The sequence below is a fragment of the Ranitomeya variabilis genome, chromosome 4 (genome assembly GCF_051348905.1).
Source record: "Ranitomeya variabilis isolate aRanVar5 chromosome 4, aRanVar5.hap1, whole genome shotgun sequence".
Taxonomy (NCBI): Eukaryota; Metazoa; Chordata; class Amphibia; order Anura; family Dendrobatidae; genus Ranitomeya; species Ranitomeya variabilis.
This window is the reverse complement of record NC_135235.1, coordinates 559,762,886-559,775,803: the sequence shown is the minus strand read 5'-3', so window position 1 is coordinate 559,775,803 and position 12,918 is coordinate 559,762,886. Positions and strand designations below refer to the sequence as shown.

The 12,918-nt window shown below is 42.5% G+C and overlaps 1 protein-coding gene across 11 annotated transcripts in view; it reads left to right on the top strand.

Moving 5' to 3' along the window:
* LOC143765743 (microtubule-associated protein tau-like) overlaps positions 1-12,918 on the top strand; it is a 108,283-nt gene that overhangs the window by 72,904 nt on the left and 22,461 nt on the right. For 10 of the 11 annotated variants that reach the window (XM_077252728.1, XM_077252727.1, XM_077252725.1 and 7 more), the window contains 4 exons: positions 6,931-6,977; positions 10,227-10,415; positions 11,970-12,078; positions 12,638-12,682. In XM_077252728.1, coding sequence (XP_077108843.1) covers positions 6,931-6,977; positions 10,227-10,415; positions 11,970-12,078; positions 12,638-12,682 — 390 coding nt within the window. The remainder of the gene's footprint in view (positions 1-6,930; positions 6,978-10,226; positions 10,416-11,969; positions 12,079-12,637; positions 12,683-12,918) is intronic. The other variant, XM_077252731.1, reaches the window with a different exon arrangement.

Sequence of the window (12,918 nt, the reverse complement as noted above, 5' to 3'; positions counted from 1 at the left end):
GGACACATGCTCTATTAGATCGTATACGTGTGGTCATGTCTCTACTTACTTTCGTTTTTCTTGGGTTACACTAGTTTATTGAATTGCTACATCCATATAGGTATTTATTTATATTGCTCTCTATATTCATATCAAATGTACACATTTTTTGTTATGTTTGCATGCATTAAATGTGTAGTTGCAGCTGTACAGTACTGAGTGGGTTAATGCCGACTTCTGCCATGATGTCACTACTTAAACTTTTGCCATTTGGGGCTGCCGCCTTTGCACTGCATTTTCAGCACCGTATATCCAGCAGTCGGGAAAGTAGACGTGCCATTAGGTATAAACACGAGGAATGGAAATCCTGAATGACCGAATACACAAATAGTTTAGTCACAATAATGCTGATGCTTCCCTTCTGTCTCACTCGCTGATGTACTGTATACAGAGCTGATTATTGACATGTGTTAAGGGAACACGCCAAGTAAACCTGATACTGATATGTGTTATTTTATGCTGAGGGGCAGGCAGAGCATTTGGTGTACTCAGAGTCTGTGTGTCATGCGCCACCCCCACATTTGTGTTTGGGTACAGATGGCAAAGTCTGGACACAATTTTCTAGGTTGTGTGCTCTAACAGGGGCGTTCCCCTTCTTCGTCTGTAAAAAATAAAACTATTTGATGAAAAGGGTTCCAGCTTATAGGTGCCGTTGCAGGAGCGCATACCTCTCAACTTTTAAAAACAGGGAAAGGGATATATATTTCACACAAACACAAAAATTGTACCCCTACTGTAGCCCTTTATTATTCTCATTCATACAATGTGCCTTCTATGGCCCACATAGAGTATAATTCTCCCCAAAAATCCTGTTCCCCCCCACACAGTACAATTCCCCCTCAGGGAACTCTTCAGACAATTTGGCCCCACAATACCCAACACATGCACAGTAGCATGACTCTGCATTGTCCCTAACACAGCATGATGCTGCAACTGTGTCCACACCACAGTATGATGCCCCCACAGCCACCAACACAATACGATACTGCAACCGTGTCCACACCACAGTATGATGCCCCCACAATCACCAACACAATATGATTCTGCAACCGTGTCCACACCACAGTATGATGCCTCCACAATCACCAACACCGTATGATGCCACAATTGTGTCCACACCACAGTATGATACCCCCACAACCACGAACACAGTATGATGCAGCAACTGTGTCCACACCAAAGTACGATGTCCCCACAACCACCAACACAGTATGATGCTGCAACAGTGTCCACACCAAAGTATGATGCCTCCACAGCCACCAACACAGTATGATGCTGCCACTGTGTCCACACCAAAGTATGATGTCCCCACAACCACCAACACAGTATGATGCTGCAACCGTGTCCACACCACAGTATGATGTCCCCACAACCACCAACACAGTATGATGCTGCAACTGTGTCCACACCAAAGTATGATGTCCCCACAACCACCAACACAGTATGATGCTGCAACCGTGTCCACACCACAGTATGATGTCCCCACAACCACCAACACAGTATGATGCTGCAACCGTGTCCACACCACAGTATGATGTCCCCACAGCCACCAACACAGTATGATGCTGCAACCGTGTCCACACCAAAGTATGATGTCCCCACAACCACCAACACAGTATGATGCTGCAACCGTGTCCACACCATAGTATGATGCCCCCACAGCCACCAACACAGTATGGTGCTGCAACCGTGTCCACACCAAAGTATGATGTCCCCACAGCCACCAACACAGTATGGTGCTGCAACCGTGTCCACACCACAGTATGATGCCCCCACAGCCACCAACACAGTATGGTGCTGCAACCGTGTCCACACCACAGTATGATGCCCCCACAGCCACCAACACAGTATGATGGTGCAACCGTGTCCACACCAAAGTATGATGTCCCCACAGCCACCAACACAGTATGGTGCTGCAACCGTGTCCACACCACAGTATGATGCCCCCACAGCCACCAACACAGTATGGTGCTGCAACCGTGTCCACACCACAGTATGATGCCCCCACAGCCACCAACACAGTATGATGGTGCAACTGTGTCAACACCAAAGTATGATGTCCCCACAACCACCATCACAGTATGATGCTGCAACCGTGTCCACACCACAGTATGATGTCCCCACAACCACCAACACAATACGATACTGCAACCGTGTCCACACCACAGTATGATGCCCCCACAGCCACCAACACAGTATGATGCTGCAACCGTGTCCACACCAAAGTATGATGTCCCCACAGCCACCAACACAGTATGATGCTGCAACTGTGTCCACACCACAGTATGATGCCCCCACAGCCACCAACACAGTATGGTGCTGCAACCGTGTCCACACCAAAGTATGATGTCCCCACAACCACCATCACAGTATGATGCTGCAACCGTGTCCACACCACAGTATGATGTACCCACAACCACCAACACAGTATGATGCTGCAACCATGTCCACACCATAGTATGATGCCCCCACAGCCACCAACACAATATGATGCTGCAGCTGTGTCCACACCATAAATGATGCCCCCACAAACACCAACACAGTATGATGCTGCAACCGTGTCCACACCAAAGTATGATGTCCCCACAGCCACCAACACAGTATAATGTGACCCCTGCATACCCCATTCATTATGATACTGCAACAGTCCCCCTCCAATACGGTATGTTTCCCCTAACACAATATTATTAAACCCCAGCTCCCCAACACCATATGATGCCAACAGACTTCACCCACATACATTATGAGGCCCCTACACAATAACAATCTTCTACATCCCCCCTACACAGTATGATGCCTCCACAGCCCCACAAACAGTCTGAAGGCCCCCATTGTACCCCATACACAGTATGGTGGCTCTCAAAGTCCCAGACATAGTATGATGGCCCCCCACTGCCTCTCACATACAGTGTGATGGCCCCTACAGTCCCCTACACAGTTTGATTAACCCCACAGTCCCCTCCACAAAATTGTGGCCCCCAAACACAGCATAATGTCCCCATAACTATGCACACAGTATGATGACCCCCACCTATCCCTCCACAGCACACACAGTATGATTGATCCCACTCAGTGTGCTGGCTCCATTCCAAAAGTATTGACTGACAAAATTGTTTAAAAAAAATGTTCTCTCTCAGCCCAATTCCCCCAATGCGCTGCACCAGTCTGTGCAGGCGCCATCTACTCTCATCATTGTGTCTTCTGCGCTAGACTCAGGTGCACAGGCTGAAAAACAATTCCACAATTTAATTCAACTGTATTTGATTTTGATGCAGATACTGTTGAAAATTAACAACCAACACAGGGAGGGCAGTGCTGCTTGACACCCCTTACCCTCCACACTTGCGGGTCCCATAGAGGCTGCACGGTCAGTACGCCACCGCTTCAAGCTATCATTTGACCACTTGTGTCCCTTAATGATAACTTTGTGATCAGTGGGGGTCCGACTACTGAGAGCAGAGCTCTGCAATGACCCATCAGAATGGAGTGGTGACAGTACATGCGTTCCATCGCTCCTTGTATTCTCTATAGGATTGCCAGATAACCAGATACAGCTGTATGCATTTTACAGCCATCCAGGCAAAGAATTGCGTGATGGAGGCCACAACTGTTTCATCGTGGCATTTCAGAGTCCTGTTCTCCAGATCTATAGGGATCCAATCTGTCTGACCCCCACCAATCTCAAAGTTATGACCACTCCTGTGGAAAATTATCTTTTAAGATGAAGACTGTTTATAGATATACGGTAGTTTGCTGCAAAGTCAGGTGGATCATTTGCATGGTCTCTAATGGGTCATCTAGTTGCTGATGATGTCGACCAATATAAACTTTAAAGCATACTAGACTGCTAATGTAAAAAAATAAAAGTTAATCCACATAATAAATATATTTTTTTAATTGTTATGCATCTGCATTGAAAAATGAAGTTGACTTTGCTTTTCTATACAGGTTAAATGAAAGTATACCAATGGTTATACACTAAATGAAGGGCTCAAACGTGATGCTAACATAGCCCTAAAACTGAGCTCAAGTGCAGGGTCACATTTAAGAACAGTTTTATAGTTTACACAAAGAATTTACAAGAAACATTGGAAATTTATTGAGGCTTTTGTTCCAGTTTTCTGGCATAGAGAAAAATCACCAATTTAGTAGCGTTTCGTGCATCACTGATAATTTGGTGCAAAGGACAATAATGCAGCTCGAAGAAAAACTGACTTCAAGCTTCAATTCATCTCATGCTAAATTCCCACTTGTAAGTCACCTTGTAAGGACATTATTTTATCATGTGCATATCTTGTATATACTCTCCTTAGCTCAGATCTGCTTGTCTTGTGTCAATACCGAGCTCCTTCTGGTAAGTTTTATATATGTCCCAGTTTAGTCTTCATCCCGTGACATAATCTCTCCCAGAATGCAGAGCAGAAGACATCATTAGATTAGCCCACCCAGGGACCAAGGGATGTGTCTGTCTACAGACTGTAAGCTGTTCTAGGGGCAATCAGCAGAAATGTACTACAACCAGACTTGCTGTAATTCAGGATCATTAGACCCTTAATTACTGCTGTAAAAACAATATGGGTTCCTCTAATGAGCACACCAGTTTTACGGGATGATGCTTCAGAAGAAGACTACAGCGCTGTGTTCTGCACTGTACAGTTGCTCAGGCTGTTGCTTGCAGCCTTGAGCATTACCAATGATCGGGAGACCAAGTTGGTCTAGGATCATGTAACGCCTTAGATGCCAAAATGAATGGCGACTGCTGAAAAAGTATAATAATAAAAAAGTCCTCATACAGTTATATTGAAAGAAAAAAAAATCTTGAAATGCAATGATAAAAAATGGAAAAATGATTGGTACTTGGAGCCATATTCTTGGTATCAGAAGGCACAGATCCTATTGACAATTGACAATGACGGTAATTGTATGAGGCGCATCCGAGAAACCGCATAATGTGCTGTTAAGAGGAAGCGCATTCACCTGCGTTGTTCCAGTTTTTGAAGTCGACTCATTTGTAGTGATGTCAGAGGAGAATGCAACTTTCTTTTATTTTATTTTGGCAGTGATCCCACTGGCTTTGTCTTTTTGGTGTGAGTGCCTATTTTCTGAGGCTCCGAATGCATTGACTTCCTATTTTTTTAAAATTTATATATTGCTGTTGACACTTATGTCATGTCAAGACTCCAGTAAGACGGATTAATGGAGCAAGTCATAGCACTTATCCAACACATCCACATCCCATAGACAGGCCTCGCCATTAGTGATGAGCGACACGCCACTTGAGTGATCACCAGGTGCTCGGGTACTCATCGAATATCACTGGTGCTCAGCGCCATGCTCAAGTCCCAGCCCTGCATGTTTGTTAGACAGCCAATAAACATGTAGGGATTGCCTGTGTATGGCAGACAATCCCTGCATTTTTTTTTGGCTCTCTAACAGTCCCTGGGATGGGGACTTGAGCATGGCTCTCGAGCACCAGTAATATTCGATGTGTACCCGAGCACCCCGATGCTCACTCAAGTGGCGAGCATGCTCGCTCATCACTACACACCATACACATTCATTCACATTATTAAAAAGAACCCTTCACCACATCAAAAGTAGCCAGTTTTTGCTCTTATTTTATTGAATGGTCCATTTGTTTGTTTTTTCTTAAATCCCTATACGATTCCAAATGGATGGGCCTTTTCATTTAGTGCTAATTTGTTTTATCTTTACCAAGGGGGCGTTTCTCACAGGATTCTCTAGGGGTGTGTTTTAGGCTGCTATGTAATGTTACCGTGTGAGTCATGCCCATTTGATAAAGACCAGATTTTGCACCGAATAAAAAAAAACCCAATATCTCTGGAACCATTTTGGAGAATTAAAATAATAAAAAAAACAAAACTGCATACTCAGGGGAGCAGCTGGAATAAAATAAGAGCAAAAACTGGTCACGTTTGATCTGATGGAGGTCTTCTTTAATTAGTCCAGTACTCAGTTATTGAGAAAAATTATTGATTTCTGTGAATTTTCTGAAGACTTATGTGTCTAAATGTCTGAGTTAGGCCGGGGTCACACTTGCATGTGAAATGCGAGAAACTCGCGTGAGTCTCTCGCATCAATACCCGGCACTGCCGCCCGGAGCATTCAGCTGCATAGAAATACATACAGCCTCACGCTCCGGTCACTAGTGCCGGTGGCAGTGCCAGGTATTGATGCGAGAGACACGTGCAAGTTTCTCGCATTACACACACAAGTGTGACCCCGGCCGTATAGTACAACTCACAAGGCTGGTACGGCACACATGGACCCTTCTTGTGCATTGTTTTAGTAGCAGATCTGGATCATATTTATGGATAAGGAGCTTTGGTAAGGTGGTTTTGATTTTTGACAGTTGTGTATGGGGGTTGATGACTAAAGTATCATACCTATTAACATATCCATTAGAGTAAAATCGGCCAGAACCATCTTTTTTTCTTTACGGTACTGTCCAGCTACAGAGGTCTACTGACTCTACCAAAAGAGATGGTGTCAGGAGAAAGAAGGATCGGGCATGTTGAGTCTTAACATCCCATCCATTTGTTATTAGAAAAGTTAGTTCATCAGTGGCCAAACTGTGTATATATGTGTAAGAGAGGTCAGAAGGCAACCTTTAGCCATACTTGAAGGATGGACCAAATAAGCTGTGGACAAGTACAGCAGGGACCTCTGTCAAAGAAGACTTTCTGCTTACCCCATGAAAAGTGAGCAGGTCTGCTTGTCAGGATATGGTTTGATCCAAGCGTTTTAGGCTGATTTTTTAAGAACTACCACCACTGCCTGTAGGAGATGGCCGCACCACCATGGCCGAGGACTGGTACTGTATGAAATCCCCAAATAAAATATATACAAATACATTTTTTTTTGTTGCAGCACATGATCAAGAGAAACATGAACGTGACGCCCCAGAGAAAGGAGAGGTGAGTGTAAAAGTCCTGACTCCCACTTTGTGAGGACTCTTTTGAAGACAAAGTCTTACTTCTGTGCACAGTACTTATATACTATCTCCTCTTAGCCTTTAACACTACTCACATGGCTCCCATGCATCTTCCTTTGTAGCGGCCTATCTAGTATTTTCTGCACTCATAGTCCTATCCTACCATATTGTAATGCTGCTGCAGGGACAGAACATGCCATCTTTTGTACAACCTTCCCAAATGGGTGAATTTTTATATTGGGGCTTTAGTTTTTACTTTGCCTTCTTCCAAGACCCCGAACTGTTTTATTTTGTTGTACGGGTGTTTTTTGTGGGAAGATTTTTAGTTTTAAATGACTCCATTCATTTTAGGAAGTAATGTAATGAAAAATGGGAAAAAATTCCAAGTGGTGTTAAAAGGAAAACACAATGTTTTATGATGAAACATATGCAGTAAAACTGACCTGGCAATACATATTTTTCAATATTCTTTGGGTAATTTAGTAGAAAAAAAAAATTCTGAACCTTTTCTAAATAAATTTTGTCAGCATTTTTATTTTTCATTTTGTAAAAAAAGATTTATTTTTCCCATGGACGGACAATATATGAGGTCTTATTTTTACGTGGTAAGCTATAGGTTTTATTGTTACCATATGGCATTTTGTTCACTTTTTATGGCGTTTTTGGAGGGTGGTGTTATGATCCTATTCTTTATAGCATTAACTGTAAGGGCTATTTAATATGTTTTCATAGATTGGACTTTGAATGCCTCAATAACAAATTTGTTAAGAAAATTATTATTTTTTTTAATTACTTTTCACTTATCGTTTAGTCACCCAAGGAGACTTGAACCTGCAATTGTTAGTTTGCTTGTACTGTATACTGCAATAATTAATTTTTGTAGTATGTAGTACAAATCACAATGTCCTATGAATGAGAGTACAAAGATTATGGCTATGAGGGACCTCAGAAGGTCCGGGGCTGTCATGAGAAGCAATTGGTACCTCTTGACTGCATCACATGGAGACTAATGGGTGCCACAAATGAGTCCCTACTTGCACCACACCACATAAATGTAGGTGTCAGAGATTGACAGTGATATTTAGGTGGTTAAACAGCAGCAATCAGAGCTATCTCCGATCGCTGCTGTTGGAGACAGGTGCCGGCTGTTTAACATAACCGGCGCAAACCCGCTGTGTATGGAGTAAGCTCAGTTGCTGATTCCTCTCTATAAAATGAATGAAGGAATTTAAAAAAAAATATGGCTCCTCAGTCGGAAACAGCTTACAAATGGTGACAAGTTCAGTTTCTGCTGAAACATTACATTTAACCGCATCCAGTGTAGGACATACTGGTAATTCATATGTCTGGAAGGTGATAAGGCAGCAACAGCAGAGGCAAATGGAGGGCTGTGCCCGTACGGGTGCAGGTCCTGGGCTGACCGCATAATTTAAGAACCTGAACTGGCAGCTTAATAGGGATCGTAGAGGTTGGGCCAGGACTTGCATCCATCATGTGGACAAACAAACGTGCCAATAATATGCATGTCTGAAATTGACCTGATTCTCTCAGAAAGTATAATTTCTGAAATATAATGGTTTAGCAAGAGCCAAAGGAGAAGAAAATCTTGGGTTATCGAGGTCGACCAGTGTTCTACAACCGGCAGCTCTTAGGTTATGCTGGGCGTTGTAGTAGCTTGTTGAGGACCGCTGATAGATTGTAGATTATTCCCAATAACAATATTCCTACTAACACAGATTACGCTACTCATTACATTTTTTTCCATTTACTTTGCTTTACTTTTGCTTTTTTCTTCCTTGCTTTATTTGTGCTAGAACTTATATTAAAACTGCAATCCACAGAAGATAAAAAAAAATAACCAGATAACTATGCTTAGTTTCATGATCTATCAACCTTTTATTTTTATTTTCCCTGGTTTAATGCTGTGTTGGACATAAAGCAGGGAAAAAATCCACTACTCCACCCTTTGGGTATGTGCACACTACATCTTTTTCAGGTGGATTTCACCTGAAAAAGCTCTTAAAAACAGCTAAAACAAACTAACATATACACTGCAATGTAAAAACGACCTGATTTGCACATGTTTAGTCTTTTTGGACCTCTTTTAACCACTTCAATGTTCAAAAGCCATGAAGCGGCTAAGAGAAGTGACCTGACTGCTCACCAGTTTATATGCACCGTTAAAATAAAAGCTGCCCCCAAAAAGACATTTCAGAAAAAGCACTAGGAAGCCGCTGTGTGCACATACCCTTATTGTGTTGGTCACAAAACAAATAGGAACAGAAGCTGCATCCAAATGTGTGAACGGGGCTGAATGTGCAGATACCTCACATAATGGCTGTAATGCTCAATTTCTGGAAAGTTGTGGTTACAAAAGCAAAAGCCGGACTTCTCCTTGTTGTGATTAAGTGGAAGGAACTAGTATATAGTATCTTTGTCTAAGCCAGTGATATCAACAATACTGGAAGCCAAAGTTCATCTTCTTTTGTATATCTGAATATTGCTGGCAATGTAGATTCTGCTGTCCAGTTGTGTTACAGTAGATATGCCCTACCAGTGCCAAAGATGCAGGTCCAATCTTGGCATTTGCTGCGAGAGGCAGTGCACAGTGCCGATATAGCATGTCACAGGCAGGGTGCATATGCCAGCCGGCTACAGGGAAGGGCAAGGACTCCTGAATATCAGTGGCCTTATTAATAATGGTCTCATTAGTAGTTGTTTGCAGATTGTTAATCCAGTACAGTTTCGCATTATCTTTAGACAAAGGCAAAAGCACATTTTGTATGCCCATTGTGAAGGGGCATTTCTTTGTTTTGCACCACATAGTGATATAGATGCTACAGTAGTTATAGTGAGAATGGCTTTCTGGCAAATTGAATAGGCAATTTGTATATTTAATTTCCCAGAGGAGCATGCATGGTGTAAAAGTCTCCTCACTCTGACATGCCAGGCCTGGCTTGTCACTCTCCACACGTTACCCCTTAGGTTCCTGGCTCATCCCATGAATGTTTTAATGGGTAGAACAGATTTCCATTGGCGAGAAGCATTCAGATTGTTGCCATCTGTTGAATCATTGTTTTTTTTTTTGGTGGCTGGAGGGTGTCACTGTATGAAACCCCAAGGATTGCACTTTTAATTATTCATCTAGCTGTGTCATTCTTCATAACATTTTTATTTTCGTTTCCACAATTTCTTTTTCTGTTCATTGAATATTTTGTTTTACTTTTGGAAGAAATCCTCTACACCACCCATTGTCAAACTCACAACAAGCAGAACTTCCACTATCCCCAAAAGATCCCCTTCTGCTAGCACAATCACCCAGAAAAAAACTTCCACTCCGACAGTACCTCCATCACGGAGCCTTACGCAGCGGCCTTCCCCTGCAACGTATCGCCCACTGGGCCCTTCACCACGGGCTAAGGTAAGGGGAAAACCATAATAAGTGCATTAGTTTTTATGGAACACATTGGTAAATGTCTACATCAATTCAGAGACCACCTATATTACCTTATAAATGGAAAGTATTAAGACCAGATCAAAGCTTCTTTATGGTTCTGTTCAGTTCATTGTCTTCAGATGCATTGAACGAACAGTATCAGACATTTTACTTTATATAGATTAGGGGCCTGCATGACCAATATCTCTGAGTCATGTCTAAGAGAACAAAGTGGCCGGAAATCCAGGCTACAATATTGAGAATGTAGAGAGAGTTAATATGCCTAACATAAATTGAGCCCTGAACTTGCAAATGCACAAGCAAACATGTCAGAAAAATGCAGTTGTCTGACAGAAGGGTCATAGACTTACAGTAGGCCTACATGACTAGGTCATTCACATGCTGATATCACTGCTTGTACTGTCATCTCTAAGAGAAGGAAGAGTGTTTTACAGGAACCATCCACTGAGCTCTGAACTTGTCAAAGCACAAGCAGACATGTCAGACAAAAGCAGGCGTCAGCCAAGATGGTCGTAGAATTATACTGGGCTTACATGACCCATAGCCACTAGGTAATTAACATGATAACTATCTCTGCTTGTACTTTTATCTCTAAAAGAAGGAAGGAGAAACTAAAGTGACAATTTAAAGGAGGCGACACCCACTGAGCTCTGAACTTGTGAAAGCGCAAGCAGACATATCAGAAAAAAAGCAGGTGTCAGACAGGACGGTCGTAGAATTATACTAGAATCATACTGGGCTTACGTGACCCATAGCCATTAGGTAATTAACATGATAGCTATAACTGCTTGTACTGTTATCTCTAACAGAAGGAAGGAGAAACACAAGTGACAGTATTTAGAGGGGATGGAGAGTGTTTGGCAGGAACCACCCACTGAGCTCTGAACTTGTCAAAGCACAAGCAGACATGTCAGAGAATCAAGTCTTCAAAACAAATGGATCATTATAAACATCAGACACATTATATATCTTGTTAAGTATACAAACGTATCTAAAAATCATTTTGCTCACATAGTAGGTGTGAAGGAAGTTTTGGCAATCATTCTTGCGTACTCTAACTAATAAAGTGGGCCTCTTACGGTTCTTGGAAAGCAGCAAGGTGACAAGACATCACTAGGGCTCAATCCACAATAGATATAGTTTATGAACACTATCATCTTCACTTCTCTGTTATGTTTTTGGGTACTGGAATATATTTTTATGGTTGGTATGAACCCTAACCCTAGAGTCAGGACCAGCTTGCAATCTGCAGCTCTATGACACGACTACAGAGCAGTTGGATCAGCGCAGTTTGGCGTTTCATAAAAAGTAATTGTTAGTCCAGTTGTGCTGAGAAGATGAGTGGGCACAAAAGTAAAAATTAGAAAAAGGAAAACAAAATGGATAGGTCTATAATGAAAGGGTTAAAACTGTAAAATATTGATTGGGAATGGAGGCGTCCAGCTAAACCAAGCAGTAGAACAATGTCAGAAATAGATTACGGCCATTGATTGCTTTGTGTGTTATTTATAACAACAGGACGGAGTTCATGATGGTGCAGGGGTTAAGCAGCCACCAGTCCGGAGCCCGGCCAACACAACCAGAATCCCATCGAAGACTCCCACAGTTCCTAAGACTCCCCCTAGTGGTAAGGAAGTTCATTTGTTTGTGAGAATCGGTGCGCAGTAACATGGCCTTATTCTGCACAGAATAGCTTAGTAATGGAGTAGACAAACTGATTAAATTTTTTTTAATGATATTCTGTGCTGCACAATCTTTACATCTGGTTTTCACTACCTACGTGAGATGGTGTGATCTGACAATTGAGCGGGACCTGTATTCTGCTGACAGACATGCAGGCCAGTGGTATGGAACTTGTCCTGAACTTTATAGTACAGATAAGGCTTGTATAAGATGCCAGTCACACACATACGTGTAGTGTACCATGCCGGCTCACAGCCTGTTAGTGACGCCATAGTATTAGATCAAGTGGCCTGCCCAGAACTATGTACAATGGATATAAAAAGTCTTTACTCAACAAAAACCTGCCATTTTAACAGGGGTGTGTTGACTTTCTACATCCACTGTAAGTGCACCCCACAAGGATAGACACAAATACTCTCTCCCCCCCCCCATATGAAAAACTACATTTGGTATTTGTTGATTGTTTGACTGTTCTCAAATTAAAAGAAACATTTTTTTCCCAGCAGTGAGAAGGGAGCAGAAGAGGTCTATAAACAAAGGTGATAGAGGTAAGAGGATGATGATGGGTATTACTAATTAGAGGTGATGGTGCAGACTCGTGTCCACTTTCCTAGGAGTCGTAGTAGGCCCTTCCATTACTTTCCCAGCAATAACCGCCCATCTCCTGTTTCCCCAAAAGTCCCTGCAGGTTCACCACTTTTCCCTAGACAGCATACAGTTCCATACATTCAGCACAAGTTGCCTGCATTTTTTGGGTGTTTATGCCCTCTCCTAACTCTGCTCC